Source organism: Mustela lutreola, chromosome 11 (assembly GCF_030435805.1).
Source record: "Mustela lutreola isolate mMusLut2 chromosome 11, mMusLut2.pri, whole genome shotgun sequence".
In the NCBI taxonomy this organism is placed as follows: domain Eukaryota; kingdom Metazoa; phylum Chordata; class Mammalia; order Carnivora; family Mustelidae; genus Mustela; species Mustela lutreola.
In genome coordinates, this window is record NC_081300.1 from 65,375,107 (window position 1) to 65,396,801 (window position 21,695).

Genomic DNA, 21,695 nt, shown 5'->3' on the forward strand with positions numbered 1-21,695 from the left:
TTCTAACAAGATCAGGCACGATCTTTTTCTTTTCTTTTCTTTTTTTTTAAGCAGAGTCCACTCCTGTCCTATGTTGCCTACCAGAAGGAACAGAAATGGAAAGTGTTCACTGAGGAGCACCCCTCAGAGAACCTCAGAGATGTCCCAAGCCAGCCCCCACAACCCCACTGCTCTTTTCTTCCCCAGGACAGGGCAGGGAGCTCACCTGGCACCCCTAGTGTGTCTGAGAGCATAGGCTGTGCTCATAAAAGAATATTTTGTTTATATCCAGTAGTATCAAGGCAAAGGGTCTCCACAGACGGCTCAACACAGTACAAGAAGAGGATGAATATCCTTTCTTTTTTCTTTTCCACTGAGACACCCGATTACCCAGTGACAGTGCAAATCCTACCACCCCTGGGACTCTAGCATTGGAGGATTTGGATGAATTGAGTGAAAGGTTGGTGGAATCTGGGCCTCCCTCAGTCTTTCAGAAGGACTTAAAAAAGGAGCCAGACAACCAGTCCATCTACATCTTCAGCTTGCCTTGGGGCTCTCTGAAAGACGGGGGGTCAGGGAATGGGTGTATGGGAGGGACGCCCGGGCTGGGGGCAGATGCAACTATGGAGGGGAGAAGGGAGGGCGAGCAAGGGGAACATATTAGTTGCTGAGCAGCAGAGTACAGCCTGAAAACTCAAAGGGCCAGAGCTGTGACCGTTGCCCACCAGGTGCCAAAACACGTCAGTCCTCAAAGATGTCCAGCCCCAGCATGCTCCCAGAACAGCAAAATCTGGAAAACAAGTCTGTGTCCATTAAAAGGAGAAGAGTCCCTTGAAGTGGCTGACTCAGTCCATGGGACTCTCTATTGAGCCAAGATGGTGAATAAGACCTATGTGGAAATATGGGGTTGGATCTCAAGGACACTGGGGAGTCAATGCACATGAGCTGCAGAGTGGTGAGGATCCGCACTGAGCATGCGAGCCAGCCCCCAGACATCACCCCAACTTCGCAGTTGGTGCACGCCTCCATCAACACGGGACTCGTGTCCAGCTCAAGGGGGTGACTTTGGTTGGGGAACGAACCTGACTTGTCAGAGATCCCTGGACAGGATCCCAAAAGTGGAAGAGCTGAAAAGCACCAGCTTGTGTTCCTCCTTCTTCCATCCAGAAGCCCTTCGCTACCAGGACCCCTACAACTGGCTCAATGGTTTATCAGGCTGACGGGGAACAAGGAAGAACCATACGCTTCTCCCTCAGCAACCAAGCCACAATAGGACCCCTGTGCAGGACATCTACCAGGTGGCCCTGGACCAGCCGTCGGCCCTCAAAGACCATGCTCACTGACAAAGCATTTCAAACACCTCCATTTCAACCTCAGTCAGTGCTTCCAGACTCTTCTTCTTTCCAGCTTATCTCTTAACTCAGGCGAAAGACCCTGCGGGGAAAGGATCCCATGATGAGAACCACAGCCCTCCCCTCGAGCAGTGAGGACTGCCCTGACTTCAGCAAGACCTCGCGTGACTGACCCCAGGACAGTGCTCCACCTGACCTTCACTGCCCACCTGCAGGCACCCACCGCCCTTAGTCCCACACTTGCCTTCTGTAAACCCGCAGGTATTTTTAGCATTTTGGAGACAGTCTTTGAGACACTAGCCTGCTGTCTTCCCAGTGATGGCCTCACTGAAGTAAATCCCTTTCTTGTCTCACTACCTCTCGTCTCTCTGCCTTTGGATTTTATCAATTGTGAGTAGCCCAACCTGGTCTGTTTGGGGGCCCCTGTGCCCCAGTTACACCATCTGAGAGAGGGGCCAAGAATCCCACTTTTCCTGTGCTGGGCAAGGCCACCCGACTGATCCCCAGTGTGCATCCCAAACCTTAGTGGACTTGTTGGACGGTTGCCCCAGGCCAGTCCAGCCCCAGCTCCTTTCTGTCGGGGGTAGCTGAGGCCCTGGGCCGGCTCTCCTGGGAAGGTGTGGGCTACGGGGTGGTGTCCGCTGGAAGGTAGGTTGGCTGGGGGTGGGGGGGTGGGGGGAGTTGTTACATATAAGGCAGTCAGAGGAGCATTTTTGCTTCTAGACCTGGTCTCAGGTACAGGGTATGAGGGGGTCCCTGGAGGCCCTGAGCCATTGAATTCCCAAATAAGCTTCCAGGGTAGGAAAGCAGGCAGCTGTGAAAACCTAGGGAACCAGAACCTGAGAACCGGGCAAAACAGAGAGGGGGGTCTGGAGGTAAGTGAGGACTTGCTCTTCTCTGAAGGACGAACATATGTGCTCCCCACCAAGAAGACGAAATTACTCAGGGGTGAGTCACTCTCCTTCTCCTTCATCCATGCTGCTCAGAATTTCAGCACTAAAAGCAATGTCCTGCCCTCAGGGCAGAGAGGTGGGGCTTTGTGGACAGCCTCCTTCTACCACTTCACCTGGAATGCCCAGCCCACTCCTGCTGGAGGCTTTACTGGAGGGGGGGGGTGGAAGGGTAGGAGAGGAGCTGGAGCAGTCGGTGCCCAGGGCAGGGCAGGGAGGAACCTGCTTGGCCCGGTTTGGTAAGAGGCCCACAAGGAACACGGATATCAGGGCTTCCTCCAGTGGCGTGCAGAACTGCACAGGTGAGGCCCAGGAAACACAAGGCCATGGAGGAACTGAAGCCCAGGCTGTGAGAACAAGCCAAACTGAACTTCCTTTGGGGACAAGATGGGGCAGGACAGACACTCAAACAGAGAGATGAGCAGGAAAGGACCTGTGACGGTCCCTCTCCAAGTCTGGGAGCACCTGCCCTTGATCCCTGGAGTTGAACCGTCTCTGTGTCCCAGGTCAACTGGGAAAAGAATGGCGAGCATCCGGCAGAGGGTGTGGGCCGGCCCAGGGGCAGGCGTACGAGGGTGTGCTGGACACAGCGATGGGCAGAGGGACTCTGCAGGAAGCAGAGGAGCGGGAAGGCCTCACCTGGACCTGGCCCTTGCCCATGATCCTGTCTGTGCTCTCGCCGTCCTCCTTGGTGATCTTCGTTTTGTTGTAACACTTTTCGTAGCACAGTATCCTCAAGGTCTGGGAGCCTTCCAGCTCAATCTCAAATTCCTGAAGTCCCAAGAAAGAATTGTGAGAGGAAGGGACGCCCAGTGGGTTCCTCACTGCCCCAGAAGGATCCATGCCTCAAGACCCTCTCCACTTTAGTCCTGCAACGAAGACCCTTAGAAGCTACTTCCCTGTGAGTGCCCCACTGTGGCCCAGCCTGGATGCTTCTGAAGCTCTGAATACCTCTAACATCTAATCCAAACTCCTGAAGCCAGAATGTCAAAGGGCAGTCCCCACAGCACCTTCACCAGAAGCTCAGGGGTGTTGGTCACAAATGCAGTTTTCTGTGGACTCTGGGTGATATGACGTGTCAGTATAGAATCACCGATTAGTGGGGAAGGCTCTGCATGTTTGGGGACGGGGTTCTATGGCAAATCTCTGTCCTTTCTGCTCTGGACCTAAAGCTGCTCTAAAAAAATCAATGTATTTGAAAGGGGAAAAAAAAAATTGCCCCAGAGACGTGACAGAGGAGACAAAAGAATTGCTCCTGTAGGCTTTGGAGCTGTCTACTGTAGGACGTGTGGTGTTAACTTTCTCCTCCATCACCTCAGGATAGCTTCAGTAAATTCTGTGTTTCACACCAGTGCTGTTGCCAGCACAGGGTCGTGGTGGGGAAATGGAAAAGAAGGTGACGGAAAAGAAAAAAGGAGAGATTTCTGAGCCCGCATGGGGGTGTGGAGGGCGCGTGTGCTGGGAACACGTAACACCCCTGGAGGATCCAGACGTACCCCCAGGCTGGCCACCAGGTGACCTGCTGGTCTAGAACCCTCGTGCCTTGGTTCTTTGAGCCTCTACTGCTGGCTCGCACTTGAACCCTTTGTGCTGTGGCCACAACCCCTCCCTCACTAACCCTGTCAGTCACAGCCCTCTTGCTCCCAGCAAAGCCTTTGGTGGTTCCACATGGCTATGCTGCTCCCTTGCCACGGAAACCACCACCCTTTCTGCAGGGATGCCCAGAGCTATTATGCCTGGTCAATCCTCATGCCCTCAGACCTGCTAAGGCATCAAGTCTGATGATCAGAGTAGGGGACACCAAGAAAGGAGAGCTGGGGGCTTGGTCCCACGGCTCTATGAGCCACACGACCTGAGGTGGACCAGGCAGCCAGGTGGGACTCAGCCGCTTTTTCTGCAGGGGGGTTGCGTGGTATGTCCCCACCCACATCTTTAAGCATGAGGCCTTTGAGGGCCACAGCTGCTCCAGAAACTGGGAAATGGCATTCTCACAGATCTGGAGGCTTCGTCAATATTAACCACTCTGTAACCATTCCTATACTCCTAAAGGCTCAAGGCAAGACAGTAAGCGAGTTAATGTAACAGCTCTCCAAAGTGAAGGAGAACAGAGCAGCAAACTCTACAAACCCAACACCTGGGAGAGGCAAATCAGGTCCCTACCCCAGCCCTGGCTGGCGGAGTTCAGGCTTCCAGAAACCAAGAGGGTCGGGTCATAGGGCTCATTCCAACTTCCGAGGAAGAAACGCTATGGAAACTTACTAAGTAAACACTAAGCAGTAACAAAGGCAGCACAAAAAGCCCTTTTAAGTTCGTTTTCCAAAAGCTTCTCCAGGCTGTTTCTTTGTAATGTATGTGTGTGTGTGGCGGGGTTGGATTCTCAGGAACAGAGATATAATCTCTTGGACTAGCCCCCCTCCTCCCAGGAGATTCCTGGCATGCTGGTGGAATGCTGGCTGTGGCAGGGCCTCGGGAGGTGGGAAGCCATCAGGGAGCCCCAGGCAGGGGCGGGGGATGGTTCAGACTGTCCACAGGGACAAGATTCTGGCCTGCCTGCCAGGGCTAGAGCTCAAGAAGTATCTGGAAGTAGTAGCTCACCTCATTCCAGTTGGGCTCCGTTGTGTCTCTGTAAACGCGTGTCTTGGCTTTATTCACAAAATAACCAAAGGAGTCCACCTCCAGGGTGCAGTACAGATCTGCAGAAGGACAACACACGGAAGGTGACTGCACTTTTCCACATTACCTGCATTTTCTATGACAACAGGGGTTATTTTTTGTAGGGGGCCAAGAGCAGGCTGCCCCAAGATAGACCACTGTGACATGGAGATTACTCTGAGCTGAAGGTAATTAAGCCTCTATGGGCTGAAGACAAACTTTTGCCCTTTCCTTAACTATACAGAAGAATCTAGATTGTGGAGGGGGAATTCTCAAAATAAGGGTTATGAGCAGAGATAAATTTTATCTGAGTGACCCATCAGTATGGCAGGGCAAACTTTTTTTGTTGTTGTTAAGATTTTATTTATTTGTGTGTGAGGGGGAGTGAGTGAGAGCACAAGTAGGAAACTTACCAAGTCAAGTTTCCAGGCTGGCATGCAGAGGGAGTAGGCTCCTCGCTGAGCAGGGAACCTGATATGGGACTCGATCTCAGGACCCTGACAGATACTTAACCAAATGAGCCACCTGGGCATCCCCAAACATCTGTTCTTATTGCCCTGTCATGTGCATTCCTGTCCTTCGAACTCCCAGACCCCTATGCCCTTCTCCTTAGTTCGGAATGACATATATGCCTCATTTTGCCTGACCAGCTCTGTAATTTCCAAGTCCATGTGGATTTCCTGTTTAAATGCTATTAATTTTCTCTTGTTAGTTGGTCTCCTATCAATCTGATTCTTAGTCCAACTGAAAGGACCCTTGAAGGAGACAGGAATTCTTGTTCCTGGACATTTTCAAAATCAGGGGAAAATGGCCTTCATTTTCTTTCTTTCTTTTTTTTTTTTTAAGATTTTATTTTACTTGAGAGAGACAAGTCTCCTCCCACCCTGAGCCCCAGGAAACCCCTGCAAGGCTTTCTGTCTCCAAATGGTGATTTTCTAGAAATTTCTGACAAGCAGAATGGTATGACATGTAGTCTTTTGAATCGGGTGTCTTGCTAGGAATAATTCTCTTCCGATTCATCCCCGTGGTTGCCTTTATCAGTACTCTGTACCTTTCTACTGCTGAGTGGCGCTCCGTCACGTGGATGAACATGGCGTGTTCTTTGTGAACATGCATGCATCTCTCTAGAGTAAATACTTAAAAGCAGGGCTGCTGGGTCACACGGTAGAGATGTGTTTAGCTTTTTAAGAAACCGTCAAACTGTCTTCCAGGTTCCAGGCTGAACCCTTTCACATCCCCACCAGCAGAGGGCCTGAGGGTTCCAATTTCTCCACACTCCCACCGACATTTGTCACTGTGCACCTTTTTGATTATCGCCATACCAGTGGGTATGAAGTGGGATCTCACTGTGGTATTAATTTCCATCTCCCTACAACCATAAACACCTTTTCACGTGCTAATTAGCTACCTATATTTCTTTGGTGAAGTATATTCAAATCTTTCGTTCATTTTTAAAAACGAGGTTGTCTCCTTTGCACTGCGGTTCTGAGAGTTCCTCATACTCTGAACACAAGTCCTATACATGTGCGCACACACACACACACACGGTTTGTAAATTCTGTCTTCTTGGCTATGGCTTATCAGTGATTTCTCATTCAGCTTTGCAGCATCAGTGGGAAAGCACCGCAGCACAGCCCCTGTCCTGCATCCTCCTACAACGGGCCCCAAGGACTCACGAGGAAGTGGCATGCTGAGGGATGCAGCCTGTGCTGTCCTAGATTGAAATGCAATCAGCCCCCGCCTGAGCACCTGCAAGGCACTCCCCACCTCAGAGGGGTGGGAGGAAAAGGGGATCCATTTAGCTCTCAGCAGCCAAATCTACTCTGCTGGCTGGGTCAAGGCCCAGCTTTCCACAGCTTGGAACCCAGGCCATGCCTCCTGCCAGTAGCCGATCCCAGTGCCTGTAATTACAAGACCTACCTGCAGGGGGAAGCTCAGCAGATTGCACATCTGGTCCAGGGACCAGGGACCAGGGACCAGGGACCAGGGACCAGGGACCGGGGACCAGAGACTGGTAACAGTCCACTAGGCGTGCCAACCTCCACAGGACCTCACAGGGTTTAGGGTCCAAGGCATCTGACGATAATATGAGTCACGACCCTGGTTCCTCACAGCCTCCAGGTCAGTGCCCTGCTCCCTTCCTCCCCAAACCAACCACTTACTTGAACTCTGCTTAAAGCCAGTCGCAGAGTGGACAATGACATTCAGGAACCCGTACAGCCCGGGAGATTCATCATCTGTGCAAGAGAGCAGAGAGGTGAGCATCCATGTTCCTGAGACAGGGAGGCAGGTGACAGGCTCTGCTTCAAAACCAGTCCTCGAGGGGAGCACCATGTGACGGCCATTTGCTTAGCTCAGGGCCAGGGGATGTCATGAGCCAGAAACATATCCACTGTAGCCTCCGTCTCAGGGACCTGAGGATCTGAGTTGGGTTCACAGCACAGCAGACCTGTGACTGAGGTGAAGAGTAATAAGGTTCCCAGGATAGGAAAGGGGACGTGTGTACAACCCAAGTGCCCGTGAGCAGGAATGAGTAGACATAAGTATGTGGATGAGTGGACGCAAAATGCAGCATGATCAAAGGGAGGACAGGGGAGCAAGGCCAGACCCAGAGCACAGAGGATCTGATATGTGTCATATGACCAGGAACAAAGTCATGTGTCTCTTCAACCACCCAGCAGCTGGGGACAGACCACCCCTGACCCGTCCCATCCACTCCTGGCAGGGGCTGACAAGACCCTAGCAACACACGCATTCCTTTGAGAAACCTATGGTCTCAAAGACAGTGCTGACAGCAGAAAGGGACAGCAGCCCTTGGGAGGACAGCCCACCTTCTTTGTTGATGGTCAGTGGAATGCTGTGGACGGTCTGCAGTTTGACACATGAATTGGTCAGCATCTGCAGCTCCACGGACGTCAGCGAGAAGCTTTTGAAACCTGAGAGGGTAGAAACCAGGTGCATCAACCAGCCAGCCTGCATGGTTCCCCAGACCCCGGGGACACCCAGAGGGTGTTTTCTGATGTCCCCACGCAAGACCTTCACCATGGTGATGAGCTGTGGTGGCCAGGAGGGGCGACCTGCTTGCTCCCAAGAGAGGAGCTGGTAAATGGCCAAGCAAGGTGTGGCCTTGGCTGAGGCTGGGCTCAGAGGGCAGGAGAAATTAGCATAAGGCTTGCAAACACAAGAGCGGGCCTGCCACCTAAGCACAGCCACAAGGCAACTGTGAGACAGCCGCTTGGACCATCTTTCCACACAGACACCCAGCATAGCCCTGCGCTGAGCTCTGTCAACAAGGGTCCCTGGATCTTCACCAGGTGAGGAAAGGGGCTGATTTCTGTTGCAGTGCTGAGCAGGGAATAGACGCTGCCATGCTGCAAATGGTTGGGGTCCCCTGGTTATAAAAGCACACCTGGGACACGAGCCCAGGCAGGGCAGCAGACACTGTGTGTGTGTTGGGGGTGGGGGGTGGTTACGGCTCAGCACAAGCAAGGACAATAAGCCTGGAGGAATGGGAGCTCAGGACAGGGCAGAGGCGTGTGTAGCTCCCAGCCCACCTGGGACACCGTGCTCAGCCCGGCTCTCTCTGCAGGCACTCTCAAAACAGTGCCACACGTGGCACACCTGGGAACCTCTTATCAAGGATAGCTTGGGAATCCTGAACCATACAGCTCGGGTGCAGAGGAAGGACCCAAGTGGGGCAGCCCTGGGACTTGTGGCAGGGTCTGCCTTCCCACTCCTGAAGCCTGCCAGACAGGCCCAGGGGCAGCTCTGAGCTCAGGAGAAGGTGGAAACTGCTAAGAGAGGTAAGCACCCAGGAAAGGGACCATCCCAGAGAATAGTGAGCACCCTACCCTAAGAGTGATCAAGTGCTGGCCCCTTGGACAAGGACTGGGACTAGCACAGTGTGGCTGCCTGGGCGGGTCCAGCCAAGGGCCTCTTTGGCATCAGCACCTGCTGGGGGGTAAGGGAGACCAAGGCGCAGGGCAGGCAGGGGAGAGGGGGGATACAGAGGACAGGTAGGCATCAGAGTAGGGAGGTGGGGTATTTAGGAAAGGCACTGGGGGAGAGGGAGAATTCACAGGGAAGGTCAGAAAGCAGTGGGGGTGACATACAGGGGATGTGGGGGAGGCCTAGGAAAGTGGGCCTATATAGAGGGCAGGGCCCTACAGGAGCTCCTGTCCAATTTATTTTCTGAACCAGAGCTCACATAGCATCCCTTGGGTAAGAGAGCCACTGCCCAGCCCTCAGGAAGAAAAGGCTTGAAACCATAGGAGGAGATGAATATCCAGCCCCGAGGTTCCAAGTCTTTCCTTGCAGATGCCACTTACACTTTTTCTGCTGCTCTCGGATGTTCTCCCTCCACTCAGCACGCTCATAGTCAGAAGAGATCAGGAACGTGTAACTCTGGGGAGTGAGAAGGAGAATGCATCCTGCCTACCTTCACTCCCCATAACTGTCCACATGTGCTCCAGCAGTGCACCCCTCCAAGGCACCCATACCTGGGTGCCAGAGGCTGGCTGGAGCCTGGTGGCTGAGTGTGCTCACAGCTTGGCTTGTGTTTCTGGCACTTTCCACCCTTCCTGCCAGTTGGGCTTTAGGCCATAGCTCCCATGCCCCATGCAGCTCTGCCTCTGGAACCCGCCCCCTGCCTGGACTGCCTGGGACAGGGCATGGCATGCTGTGACTTAGGGCCACAGAGAAGGTAACCAGGTGGGATCTGCAGAAGTGAGGGCTGGTCCAATTTATTTTCTGAACCAGAAAACCAGACCACCTGTGTCTGACACATAGGCCCTGAGCTGTGACCCAGAGATGAGGCTCTCACAGAGCCCACCAGCTGCCTCCCTAGGCTGCCCGTTGATGGCCATGTGAGATGCCCGGCGAGGGAGAGGCCTGGACTCCAGACGGCACCAGGAGCCAGACTCAGGACAGAAAGTCCCCCTCAGGCCCACAAGGTCCCCAGACGGAATCCCTGTACTGAGGTCTGGGTCTGCACAAACCTGTGAACCCCCTGCCCTAGTCAGACTTCCTGGGGACCCCGCCACCTCCCAGCTATAAGGGCTGAGGTCAATCTGGGGGCTTTGGCCCAAAGCACTGGTCTGAGGGACACATGGGCCTGGGTGTGCGGTACTGAACTAGCTAGCCTCTCGTGATGTGGGAGCGCCCTCCAGAGGTAAAGGGCTGCTGTTGTACCTGTCACACAGGAGCCAGGGAACACAGCTGCCACCCAGCTGGGCGGTGGGTCTCTGCCACAGCACAGCGAGGTTCCAGCTACATGGGACCCGGGGGCCAGGGGGCCAGGAGCATCTGCCGGGGCTAGCAGGGGGAGGCCCCAGCTGGCTGAGTGAGATCGTGGCGGGCGCTCACCTTGCCATTGCGGTTGTGTACCCTGAAGGCCATGCTGGGGGACATGAGCAGGAGCAGCGACTCCTGCTCTGACAGCTTCTTCTTCAGCCTCTCGATGGCCTTGCTGCCCTTGTTAGCCCTCTGTGGGGAGAGGCCACATGGTCACATTTCTATCCCGGGGGCCCGTGCTACCTGTTCCCGCCCATCCAGTCCCCACTGCTTCCAGAGCCTTCCTCGGCCTACAGGGTTTGTGGAGCCGTAGGCCAGGAATGGGGGATGTGGAGCTGTAGGCCGGGGGGAGGAGGACCCCCGTCCTGCTTAGCGCACCTCAGCCAGGCATCCCTGAACTAAAGCCCAACCTTCTGGTGACCCACCTCATCTGTGGCCACCGCATGGTGCCTGCTCTGGCTGGGGCTAACCTTACATGCGAACCCTCACTGTTTCTCAAATCTTGTAATCTCTCCAAAAACAACCAGGGGCCTGCCTGGGCCAGTCTAGAACACCTACAGGGGCTGATCCCTTTTCCTAGGATCCTTTCTCCATCGGTGCAACCGGGCACCTCCCCGACCCCACACATTGGATGGCTCCAAGCCTGAAGGCGGGCTCGCAGGGATCCCAGCAGGTCTCCAAGGCCAGAAGTGGATCAGACACCAGATACCCAGGTGTGAGGGCTGGCTGCTGCTCCAGTTGCAGGGCCTAGCCTTGCTCCTTCCCAACTTGTCTCACCTTCTCTCTCTGAATATCATTCTTGATCTGGGATATCTTGATCTTCATGGCATCCAGCTCCTCGTCCAGCACCAGAGGGATGCTGGGAGCCGCCTCTGACTCGTCCACCGTCTGGAAGCTGAGATCCGTAAGTGGGATGTACCATTTGCAGTCATACTGCTGGGTTTTGCTGGGGGAGGAAACGGCACATTAACACATGGACTGCTTCTCCTTCGCTAATGTCACTGCTCTCAAGAACCGGAAAAGCCTAAGTCTGAGGCTCGCATAGTTTACAAGACCTTGAAACCTAGTTTGTGATCTGTGTGACAGGCTGGCATAAGGCCTCTGGCTGACACTGGGGACCCAGTCCCGGTGAACCCTAGTAATGGGCACTCTGCTTGTATGACTTAGGCCTGATCCACCTCATCCTGGGTTGAGACGGTGGCGGCCCACAGGCTCCCTAATGTGGGAGCACATCAGTGGGGGGCATCCACCCACAGGACAGGACTGCAGAAAACCCCCAGAGCTGTAGAGTTTGAGGGTCTACAGATCTCCTGGGGGTAATCCCTTGCTGTGACAGAAGGGGAAACTGAGGCTGTCTTCTGAGGTGACTGGTTTAAGTGTACTCAGTACGGTAATGGCAGAACGGGGGAAAGAGCCCAGTTCTCGTCTTTCTCAATATAATCTCTTATTTCCTTTACAGCTGGTGCAACCTGGGTGGTCTGATTCCCGGGAGGGGTGTGTTGGGGGGTGGTGCGTAGCCTAGGCTGAGAATAATTTAGAAGCTCTCACCAGGTCTGGGGAGACAAAGTACCGGGATGGTCTAGTGATGCCCCCCACTCCCCACCCTGCTCCCTCACCTGCCAACCTGCACCAGACCCTGCAGCTCTCTGACCTGCCACTTTTTCATGACTTGACGGACCCCCAAGAGCACCTCATCAGGTAGATTCCCTTTCCACTGTAGAAGGTAACAGACCAGTCACTGATCCTGACCTAGAATGTCCCCAAATTGTTAGTGGTGACCTTTCACCCTGAGCCTGGCATCATGGCCAGCTGGAAACGTGACCTAAAGAAAAGTGGCCTGGACACATAGTTACCAAACTCTTTAGGCTCACTGCACGATGGGAAAAGAAAAAAGATAGGTTTCCTTTACCCATGAGACTAGCCCCACGTCCGGCCCCAAGACCCTCACCACCTGGCAGGATGGGCATCGTGTGGTCACTTACCCCCCGCTCTGCTTCTTGAGCTTGGTACAGAGGAGTAGGTCAGTGAACAGGAACACGTGGCGCAGCTTACGGGCCCCCTCCACCAGCTCCACCATGAAGCTGTCCTTCAGCAGCTGCCGATGCTGTGGGGTGCAGTGGGGGCTTGAGTCAGGGCCGGGGGGGGTGGGCCTTCACTGACTTAGTTTCCCACTTTCAGACCCAGTCTCCAGTGCTCCCCCCACCTCAGCGAACACACACATATGCTTTTCTCTTTGTTCAGCAAAGCTTCTCGGGCACTTAGCCTGTGGAGGAGGGTGAGTGGACAGGGTACCAGCCGCTGGCCTGAAGGCTGGGGAGGGGGACATTACAGCTATGTCAGTGGTGCGCAGAGAAAATGATGGCAGGAAACCCCTGTGAGCAGAGTGGTCCCTGCCTCTGCAGGGCAGCAAATGGAGACCCAGAACGGGTAAGAGGCTGGCCATGCAAGGGGCCTTCTTACAGAAGGACCATCATAGCACAGGCCCACGGTGAGACGAGCATGGATGGGGCAGCCTGGTGAGCGGAGAGGAGACAGGGCCAGGGTGCTCCAAGAAGGCCTGGCTTAGTTCTGAGGGCAGCAGGAGGCCCAGCAGGGGGCCCAGAGCTGGGACCCTCTGCTCTGGGCTTCTTAGGGTCAGTGCCCCCTGACGGGCAGAAGCCCACATAAGATGCCCAGATACCTGCAGCCTGAGTCTAAGGTGACCTGCCCAGGATGCACTAGACCTAGACTGAGCAGGCGGACAGTAGGCACCAGCCCGCCAGCAAGCCACGTGCCTCTGCACCCGGGTGCTTCATCTGAAAGACAAGAACACTCCCACTGGCTCATACAGCTCTGTGGGTAGCTGAATGGCACACCAAGGTAAGTCAGTAATTCTTCTGAAAAAGAATGCCCGGCACCTCATGAGGGTCAACACAGTGCTGTGTCAAGGACACAAAGACAGGATGAGAGGCTGATGTGGTGAGCCTCCCCCTTCCCCATGCACATTCCAGGTACGCTGTGTGAGCACAGGGCCTCATCATTGGATGTGATCCCCAAGAAACCTGCGAGCAGGTCCTTGTGCCCATCTCACAGATGAGAAACAGGAACCTCGGAGAGGTTTACCACCTGTCCCAGGCAGGGGACTCAGGTGATTGAGCAAGCAGAGATGCTCAGCAGACTCTGTCCTTGGAATTCAAAAGCCCACGGGAGAGAGATCAGATGCTTAGCGGGAACCCAGCCACCCTGACTTCTGGGAAGGCCCTCCAGAGAGGGTGACTCCCCACTCCTCACTGCGATGGCCAGGGAAGGGCCTGGAGGATCGGGTACATATATTGGAATGATCCATATCCATAGCATCTCCCCAGCTGGAGGTATCTCCATCCCCACCCCTGCCCCTGGTGTGCTTGGCAGGCTCATGCCTGGCTCGCTGCCACTTGCAACCTCAGACTCTTCTTGGGGAGCCTGTGCCTCCTGAACTCTCCCAGACTCTCTGCAAGAGCTGGAGCCAGCAGAGCTGCCCAGAAGCAAGTACAGCCTGGGCTGGTCCCCAGCACTCCCAGGTGCAAAAGCCACACGTCACTGTCACATTCAGCTCAGGTCACAATGGCCAGCTGGCCCCTGGTTCCAGGGAGCGAATGATTTAAATGGAAGAGCATTAAGTGGAAGCGCTGGAAGACTGCCTGCGTTCCAAGGCCATGACTCATTGTCACTCACCCCCTGCCCGCCTGGCATGGGCTGATAGCTCACCTGGCATTGGCGGCTACGAAAAGCAGGAAAGTGTGTGCACCTGGAGAAACGTCCACATGGAGCTGGAGACCCTAGGACAAAGCCTAGGACAAACCTGACTGCTGGGTCCTCATCAGGGAGCAGGTCTGTGAAGGCTCCTGGGACCCAGAAGTCCCAGAGGAATGAACAGATAGATGCCTCTGCAGCAGGGACAGAGGAGAGGGTCTTCCAGCCCAGGGGGCAGGGACCCAGGGACTCTCTGTGACGGGACATGGATCCTTTCTCCTTACAAAGCGGCTGAGCTTCTGGCCACCACCAGCAGAGGGCCCCCAATGTCCAGCTCAGAAGTAGACTCATCAGCACATCAGAAATGACTAGAGTCCCAGCAGCGCCCACCCTCCTCCACCTCTCAGCCAGCCCACCCTCTCTCCCTGCAAGGTCTTGCTGCTCACACCGTCAGCTGAAGTGTCGCATTCATCCTCCACAAGACCACTGAGTATTCCCTGGTGCTAGGGGCAGCCCACATGCCTGCCATGTGGAGAGGACACATGGCTGACTATGAGGAGGACACAGACCCCTGGGTCTCAGCCTGCAGCCTTGGGAGGCTGTGACAGGCAGACTCTATTTGGATACTGTGACAGTCGCCACGACCCTCCCCGTAAACTCTTGCCTATGCAAACCCTCATCTTTCTAAGAGAAGCCCCAAAGCCAAGAGAGCCCCGACACTTCCTAGTCAGCCCACTGCCCCCAAAGCATCCCAGTCCGAGCCCTGCTCCATGCCATGCTCGGTCTCTGAGGGAGAGCAGAGGGTGCGAGTCGTGCATGTCACCTGCCAGACCCTTGCAGTGTGCGGGTACTGGACATGTGCTTGGCATGAGCCTGCCAAGCACACCAGGGGCAGTGGCTATCTTCAGAGTAAGGCTCTTTCATTGTGAGTTTTCCCTGTCACAGTTGCCCTCCCTCCAGAGGAAGCACTGGGTCTTGCTTCTGAATCCCAGGCCACCCTGGGGTCTTCTGGCATGCCCAAACAGAAAATATCCAGGAATTGGGCAGGAGGGGTCTCCCAGCCCCAGGAAAACAGGCCCCCAACTATACTCTGGCAAATCCACAAAGGGAGCCTGGACCCCAGGAGAGAGACCAGAGTTGGGGGGAGGGAGCAGGTCAGCAGGCAAGGGGAGTGTGGGGGAGAGGGGAGGGCCGGGCATCACACTGCCTCTGCCCATATTTCCCCAGGCCCAGGGGTAGTCCTGAGGCACTGACTCTTAGGGCTGGTAGTCCCACGCTGAAGGCACAGCCTAGGGCCCTGTTGCCTGGGTAGATGCCTCCTACTGGCTCTGGAGGTCAGCCGGCCTAGGTCTGGGATCAGCCCTGCTCAGAGTCCAGCCCAAAGCCCCAGGCTGAAGAGGGATCCTGCCGCTGAAACAGGTCCATGAAGAAACCACAACAAGCCCTTATCTGCACAGACACCATTTCAGGGAGGAGAGAGGCCAAGGATAGACGATCAGATAGGAGGACAGAAATGAAGGAGGGATGAAGCAGGTGCAGGCCCAACAGCGTTTTTGAGGGGCTTCTCTGCCCTTTGCCTGAGGCATTTGAGGGGCTGCTGGACCCTGTGGCCATTACCCGGGCCTCTTCTCAGATCCTGGGCTTCTGCAGAGAAGCCCTGCCAGCACACATGGGACCAGTGTAGAGCCAGGAGGACCCTGTCTGCCCAGGAGACGTCCCACTTGGAAATGCTCACTAGCCCTGTCTGCAGCACCAACTTCTGGTGTGGCCCACCTGTGTCCCCTTGAGGGGATATAGCAGGGTCACACAGCTTGGCTGCACCGGGTCACAGCCCCATGGCACTGTGGGCTGTGGTCTAAAGATGGTGTGAAGTCAGGTGACTAGAAAGGACTGTCCCTTTGCCTCAGCATCTCATGCAGAGCAAACAGCCCCAGCCCTGGGTAGAGCTGTAGGAGAAGACCTGGAACCTGCTGGACCCCAGGGTAGGGCAGCACCATTCTCAAGGTCTATGGGACAGTGACTCAGGAAAGCCAGCTCCTTGGGGGGGTGCCACAGGAGTGCGTTTGTGTGAAAAAGAATCCATGTGTCTCTGTGTCTCTCTGTGTGTGTCCCCATGTAGGCATGCATGTCTTTGTATGTGTGTATCCCCGTCAGTGTATGGGTCCTGATCTCCGTGTTGCCCCATGTATGTGTCCCTTGTATATATATTTGTGTTTGTGTCCTCATGTGTGTCATGTTCCTGAGTTTCTATATATCATTCTAAATGTTTCCATGTCCCTGTGTGTCCATGGGTCTATGTGTCCCCCCATGTCCCTCTGTAGGTATGGGTGTGTGTTTTTGTCCCTGTTTGTATCGGAGAGTGTGTCCCCTCATGTGCAGGTCTTTGTGTGCACTATGGGGCCGAAGAGTGATGGTGCTGGGGAAGGCACTCCACTTGGGGAGTCCCCCCACCCCCACATTCCAGGTGGGGAACACCTTTTTAGAGGGGACACCACTTGCCTCCCTGAAAGAGTGATAAGCTCACGCTGCCAGGGAGTGAGGGGTCTGCAGCCCACCCTCCTCTCTTCTCTGCAGTGATGACACTGGCTCAGCCAGTTCATCTCTCTGAGCCTCTGGCTGCCTTAAAAGATAAGACAGGATGCAAACACCTGCCTGGTGGCATTTTTCAGAGGATTAAATGTGCCCACATGGGGCTATTGGCTTCCATAAGCCAAGTCCTTTGCAGGTCCAGGCCCTGCGTTGAGAGGTGCCCTGTCATTGGGCTTCTCACACTTCGTGATGACTGGGGGGGGGAGGGTACTATCACCCTCATTGCTACAGACAAGGAAACTGAGGCCAGTGAGGCTACATTATGTATCCACCATCTTCGGAAGAGGGGTGTCTCCTTCCTCAGGGGTCTTCCCCTAGTCTGGCCGGCCTCCCCCAGCTGTCATCTAGGCAATACTGCCTCCGACCCCCAGACAGAGCCCACCCAGGAAGGAGGCATCTGGAAGAAGTACACTCTTACAGACTGATATTTCTGTCCACCGCAAAATCCATATGTTGAAGCCCTAACCCCACAATGTGACAGTGTCTGGAGGCAGGGCCTTTGCAGGCAATTAGGTTTAGGTGAGCCTGCGAAGGTGGGAGCCCATGATGGGACTGGGACTGGTGTCCTTCTAAGAAGAGGAAAACAGAGCTCTCTCCAAATGCACATTGTGAGGAAAAGCCGTAGGGGCACACAGTGAGAAGGTGGCCATCTGTGGGCCAGGAAATAGGCTCGTACCAGACCCTGAGCATGCTGACCTCGAGAACTCGAGACCCCCAGCCCCCAGAACTGTGTGAAATAAAAGCCTGTTGTCTGAACCCCCAGCAGATGGCACTTTGTTCAAGCAACGGAGTAGACTGCGGCACACATACGAAGAAGCCAGAGACCACGATTCCATGGAGGGGGTGCAAGGAAACTTTGTCAGGAACAGGAATTGGGAGTTTAGTGATAAGCCAGTGGGGCCTGGCCAGGTGAGAAGAAGAAGGGTTGCCAAGGAGGGCCCAGGTGGGGGCAGAGAGGAGAACATGGAAGGTGGCCAAAGCAAGTGGTATCAGTTGCTGGCTGAGGGTGCCTGGCTTGGCTCTAAGCATGGACCAGATTAGCATGTGTGGCCCTGGAGGAAGCTGGCAGCCTGGGCCCCCTCATTCCCATGCCCACAGAGTGAGGACTGAAACTGGGGGTCACTGGCTGCATGCGAGCAGCCCAGCTGACACTGCCCATCAGAGCAGCCCCGGCTGCAGGGTAAGTCACTGGGATCTGGAGGTTTATCAGGTGGAGTAACAAGTGTCTCTGCAGCCCAGTGTGTGCTGAGGGCCCCATCCGACTCTCTTGCCCTTATAACTGTTCTAGGGCTCTTGGCACCTGCCCACTTGTCCTCCCTGCAGAGCACACCTCCACTCCCTGGTCCCTGAGAGAGCCTCTGGTTTCCCATGCCCTGGAGAGATGCATCATCGTGAGACAACCAATCGGGGGAATGAAGTCAGAGCAACAATGTTGCCTGGAAGGGACAGGAGCCTGCTGGATAGAGGGCAGGGTGAGCCCGGGGCAGCATGCTGCTGACACACAGTAGGAATGTTCACTGAGCACCAGCTAGGTGTTCTGCTGGGCCCTGTGCAGAGTGCTTCCTGAAACATCTCACACTTGGCCGAACTGTTCCTGGGAGCATGTTCCAACTCCACCACTCTTAGCGAAGGAAAGGCTCAGAGTTAAGTAACACGCCCACGTTCCTGGAAGAATCAGAACCTGGGCCCAGACAAGTGGAGAACTTTATGAACTTTATGAAAGGTTGAGAAAAGGCCTAGACACGAAGCACCAGCCTTTCCCTGCTGGGGCCCCCTCATTGTGGACATCCTCTGAAACTGGACGACACAGCCCCATCCCACAGCTGACCAAGCTAAGGCTCAGAGATGGCACTGCTGAGGTCACCAAACACGGGGTCTGGTGGTGCTGGGAACCCCAACCCTTTGGCTGCCTTCATGCCCACCCCCTCCTGCAGCACCCCTGTAAACTGCCACAGGGTCTGGCATTTCCAGTTCTTTAATCCTTAAGCCAGAGGCCTCCCCTCTCCTCTGCCTGAGCCTCACTACCCCTTGGCCTCAGCCTACACTGGCGACACCTCCCTGGGGGCTCCTGTTCAGCCTGCCCACCTGCCTTCTGCTGCTTGGGGCACCTGGGAACCTGGGTAGAAAATGGCTCCAAGAAAAGGCTGGCTCTTGGGAAACAAGACACCACACAGGATCATCCCACTTGTCTCCCAGCTTGAGCTGGGATGCCGGGCAGCACATGGTGCGGTGCTAAGAACAGACAGACAGGCAGCCGCATGGGGAAATCAGCTGGCAGCTTTAAGTTCATTCAGCTAAATGAAGGAGCACCCACCCACCAGCCTGCAGGTCCCAGGCCCGGGAAAAAAATGTGCCAGTGGGACCTCTTGGTCCTGATCGGCTCCTGGCTGGCTGAGGAGGGTGTCCTCCTGGGAAATGCCTGTCGCTCACGGCCCGTGGGATACGAGGGCCAGGAGACAGGCTGGCAAGACCACCTGCCAGCTATAGTTCAGGGTCAAGGAGGCACCTGTAATGCTGCCCAAAGTCCCTCTTCTTCAAAAAGCACAGCCCTGGAGCTGTGGGGACTGGCTATAAAGGGTGATGAGATTACAGGAGCCACAGAGGGGGGCTGGGGCTGTTGGCCCAGCTCAGGGCTCACAAGGGGCCTTCCAGTGCCCTGACTGACTCAGGCTGAGCAGGAAGAGAGGTAACCTCTTGGGAGGGCCAGCAGTGACTGTGGGGATATCTCTATACATCCAGGCCAATGGAGGTACCTTTCCACTCCCTAGAAAACTATCAAGAGAGCTAGAAACAGAGACCCTCCCTGCCCTCCACCATGCTCCCAGCAGGAGAAGCAGAGGATGGGGCTCCACTCAGAGCCTAAAGCTCTGGCAAACCAAAGGGGCACATCTCCTTACGACCACCTATGTCCAGGTAGCTCTTTATACAGGGATCCAGGAGGGGTGGACAGTCCTGTGGGTTTGCAAGGGTGTGGGGGAGTGCGGGAGGGCCTATCAAAAGTCATAACACACCTGTGGTGCACAGATGCTATGGCACACCTGGCCTCGTGTCCTGGCTTGGCTACTTAGTGGCTGTGTGACTGTGGGCAAGTCATTCAACCTTTCTGAGCCATAGTGTCCTCACCTGGAAAATACCTCTAACTTCACAGAATCATTAGGAGAACTCAGAAGCCGACTTTCTCTCTCCCTTTGGAAGCTTGATAGTTAATGTTATATACCAAATTTAGAAACAAGAACACAGACAGGAAAAAGAAATAGGTACTTCCAAATCTCGGACTCTCCCCAGCTGCAAATTCTAAAAGGAAGCAGCCTGCAGCTCCCCACCCCTCCTGGGACCTGCAGATTCTCTCCTGGCTGGTGATCTAGAGGGTGTTTTCCTACCACCTCCAACATAAACGGTGCCCATGTGGGGAAATCATCACCCCTGCTCTTAGATACCCCCTCAGAGATCATGAGACCCTTTCTGTCTCACAACGGCCCCCTGGAGGGCTGCAGATCCTGAGACACTGTCCTTAGATTGTAGACACTTGGCAAAGAAATAAGGGCTTCCCAAATTAAAACCACTGGTAAGTGGTGGGCAGAGCTGAATCAGGTTGGGGGACCGCCCTTCTAGCACCCTTTCTACCACACTGGGGATTGTAAACTGGGTTGGGCACCCTGAAGTATGTCCACAGGCTGATCGATTAGTGATGTCTGTGCCTGGGACGGTGGGGGTGGGGAGCATGAGCGTGGGCACCTGTCATACTGGGCTGGCCACCACCCTCCTTACCATGCTTGGGACGGAGAGAAGGTACATGCGAGTCAGACTGACAACCTCTCGGAAGGGATTAGCTTCCTTCTCCTTGTTTAGTTGAGGTACCCGAGTGATCTCTCTCACCAAGCAAGTATCACTGAGGCCAACAGGGCCAGATCCAGTAGGGGAGAGGTGGGTGGAGATAAAAGCCCTTCTCTTCATGAACTGGCTAGCCCCAACAGACTTCCTGGGTCACCTTCCCAGGATCACCCTGGGACCATAATGATGGGTCAGCATGGAATGAAGCCTATGGTAACAGATGCGGGACAAGGGCTGGGCTGCCGCCTCCCAGGTAACATTTGATTTTCCTCAATTCCCTAGGGCAGCCACCTTCACTGAGGTGAGGAGCAAAAAGGTATTTCTCTCCAGGGATCCTGAACAGCAGGAGGCGGATGCTGAGGGCAGACTCAGCCCTCTCTGAAAACCTGAGAGGGAAAAGACTCACGTATTTGCTTCCCAGGAGGACATCGCTCTCAGAATAGTCGGCAGAGGAGAAAGAGGTGTCCTAGGAGGGAAGGGTGAGCTGGGCACAAACCCAAAAGGAGTCTGGACAGAAGCAAATCCCACATCCGGTTAGGGGGGGCAAAGCTTTGCACTCCTCCGGAGTCCCTGAGCTGGAGTGGAGCTGATCCAGGGCCAGGGTGCTGCTGTTGCTCTAGGAAAGGAGAGCTGAACCCCACCACCCCCAGGTTCTAGTTATCAGACAACTGGGTGTGGAGACCCTGGGAGGTGCTGGGGACCCACTCCTGCCTTCCAAGAGCTCAGAGACTGCTTCTGTTTGCCTGCCGGCAACACCGTTGCCGTGAGTCGTGAGCTTTGGGTGCCCGGGTCCAAGTACCCACCCTGTTGTAAAAGGGGGAAACAGATCCAGGAAAGAGAAGCAAGCACGGTCCAAGCCATGTGGTGGGTGAGTTCATGCCAATGTTGGCATCGGATCTCTGTGTTGACCTGGCTCTAGGGTCTGGACCTGCCCGAAGGGTGGACTGGAGGGTACACCTCCCTCCTCCTTGACCCCGGCCCACCACGAGAAATCTGACCAAGCCCCTCACTCCTGGTTAAGCCTGATGAGACTCTGGGCCCATGTGAGCTTTCTGCCTTGCACTCAGGTACCTACGTCCCAAAGAGGAGTAGGGAGGACAGATCTGAGGGGCCTGCCTGCTAGCCCAGGTGAAGGATGAAGAGAAGCCCTGACTGCAGAAGGGTGAGCTGTCAGTGCCGAGCACCTTGCACGTGAACCAGAAGAAAGAGGAAGAAGTGGCTTTCAGGGGAAGCTACCATCAGTCTCACTGCTGGTGGTGTCCTGCCTGGGCCATACAGCTCCCATCCCCGCCAAGAGCCCAGCGGCCATGGGTCAGTCTCCCTTGCCTTGATGCTGCTC

At 55.1% G+C, this 21,695-nt stretch overlaps 1 protein-coding gene across 1 annotated transcript in view; it reads right to left on the bottom strand.

Moving 5' to 3' along the window:
- Positions 1 to 21,695, bottom strand: part of BCR (BCR activator of RhoGEF and GTPase) — a 121,435-nt gene that overhangs the window by 16,649 nt on the left and 83,091 nt on the right. The window contains exons 9-16 of the mRNA XM_059140602.1: positions 12,208 to 12,329; positions 11,003 to 11,171; positions 10,298 to 10,417; positions 9,262 to 9,337; positions 7,765 to 7,869; positions 7,096 to 7,170; positions 4,877 to 4,974; positions 2,921 to 3,052 (exon numbers count right to left, since the gene is read on the bottom strand). Of these exons, the coding sequence (XP_058996585.1) occupies positions 2,921 to 3,052; positions 4,877 to 4,974; positions 7,096 to 7,170; positions 7,765 to 7,869; positions 9,262 to 9,337; positions 10,298 to 10,417; positions 11,003 to 11,171; positions 12,208 to 12,329 (897 nt within the window). The remainder of the gene's footprint in view (positions 1 to 2,920; positions 3,053 to 4,876; positions 4,975 to 7,095; positions 7,171 to 7,764; positions 7,870 to 9,261; positions 9,338 to 10,297; positions 10,418 to 11,002; positions 11,172 to 12,207; positions 12,330 to 21,695) is intronic.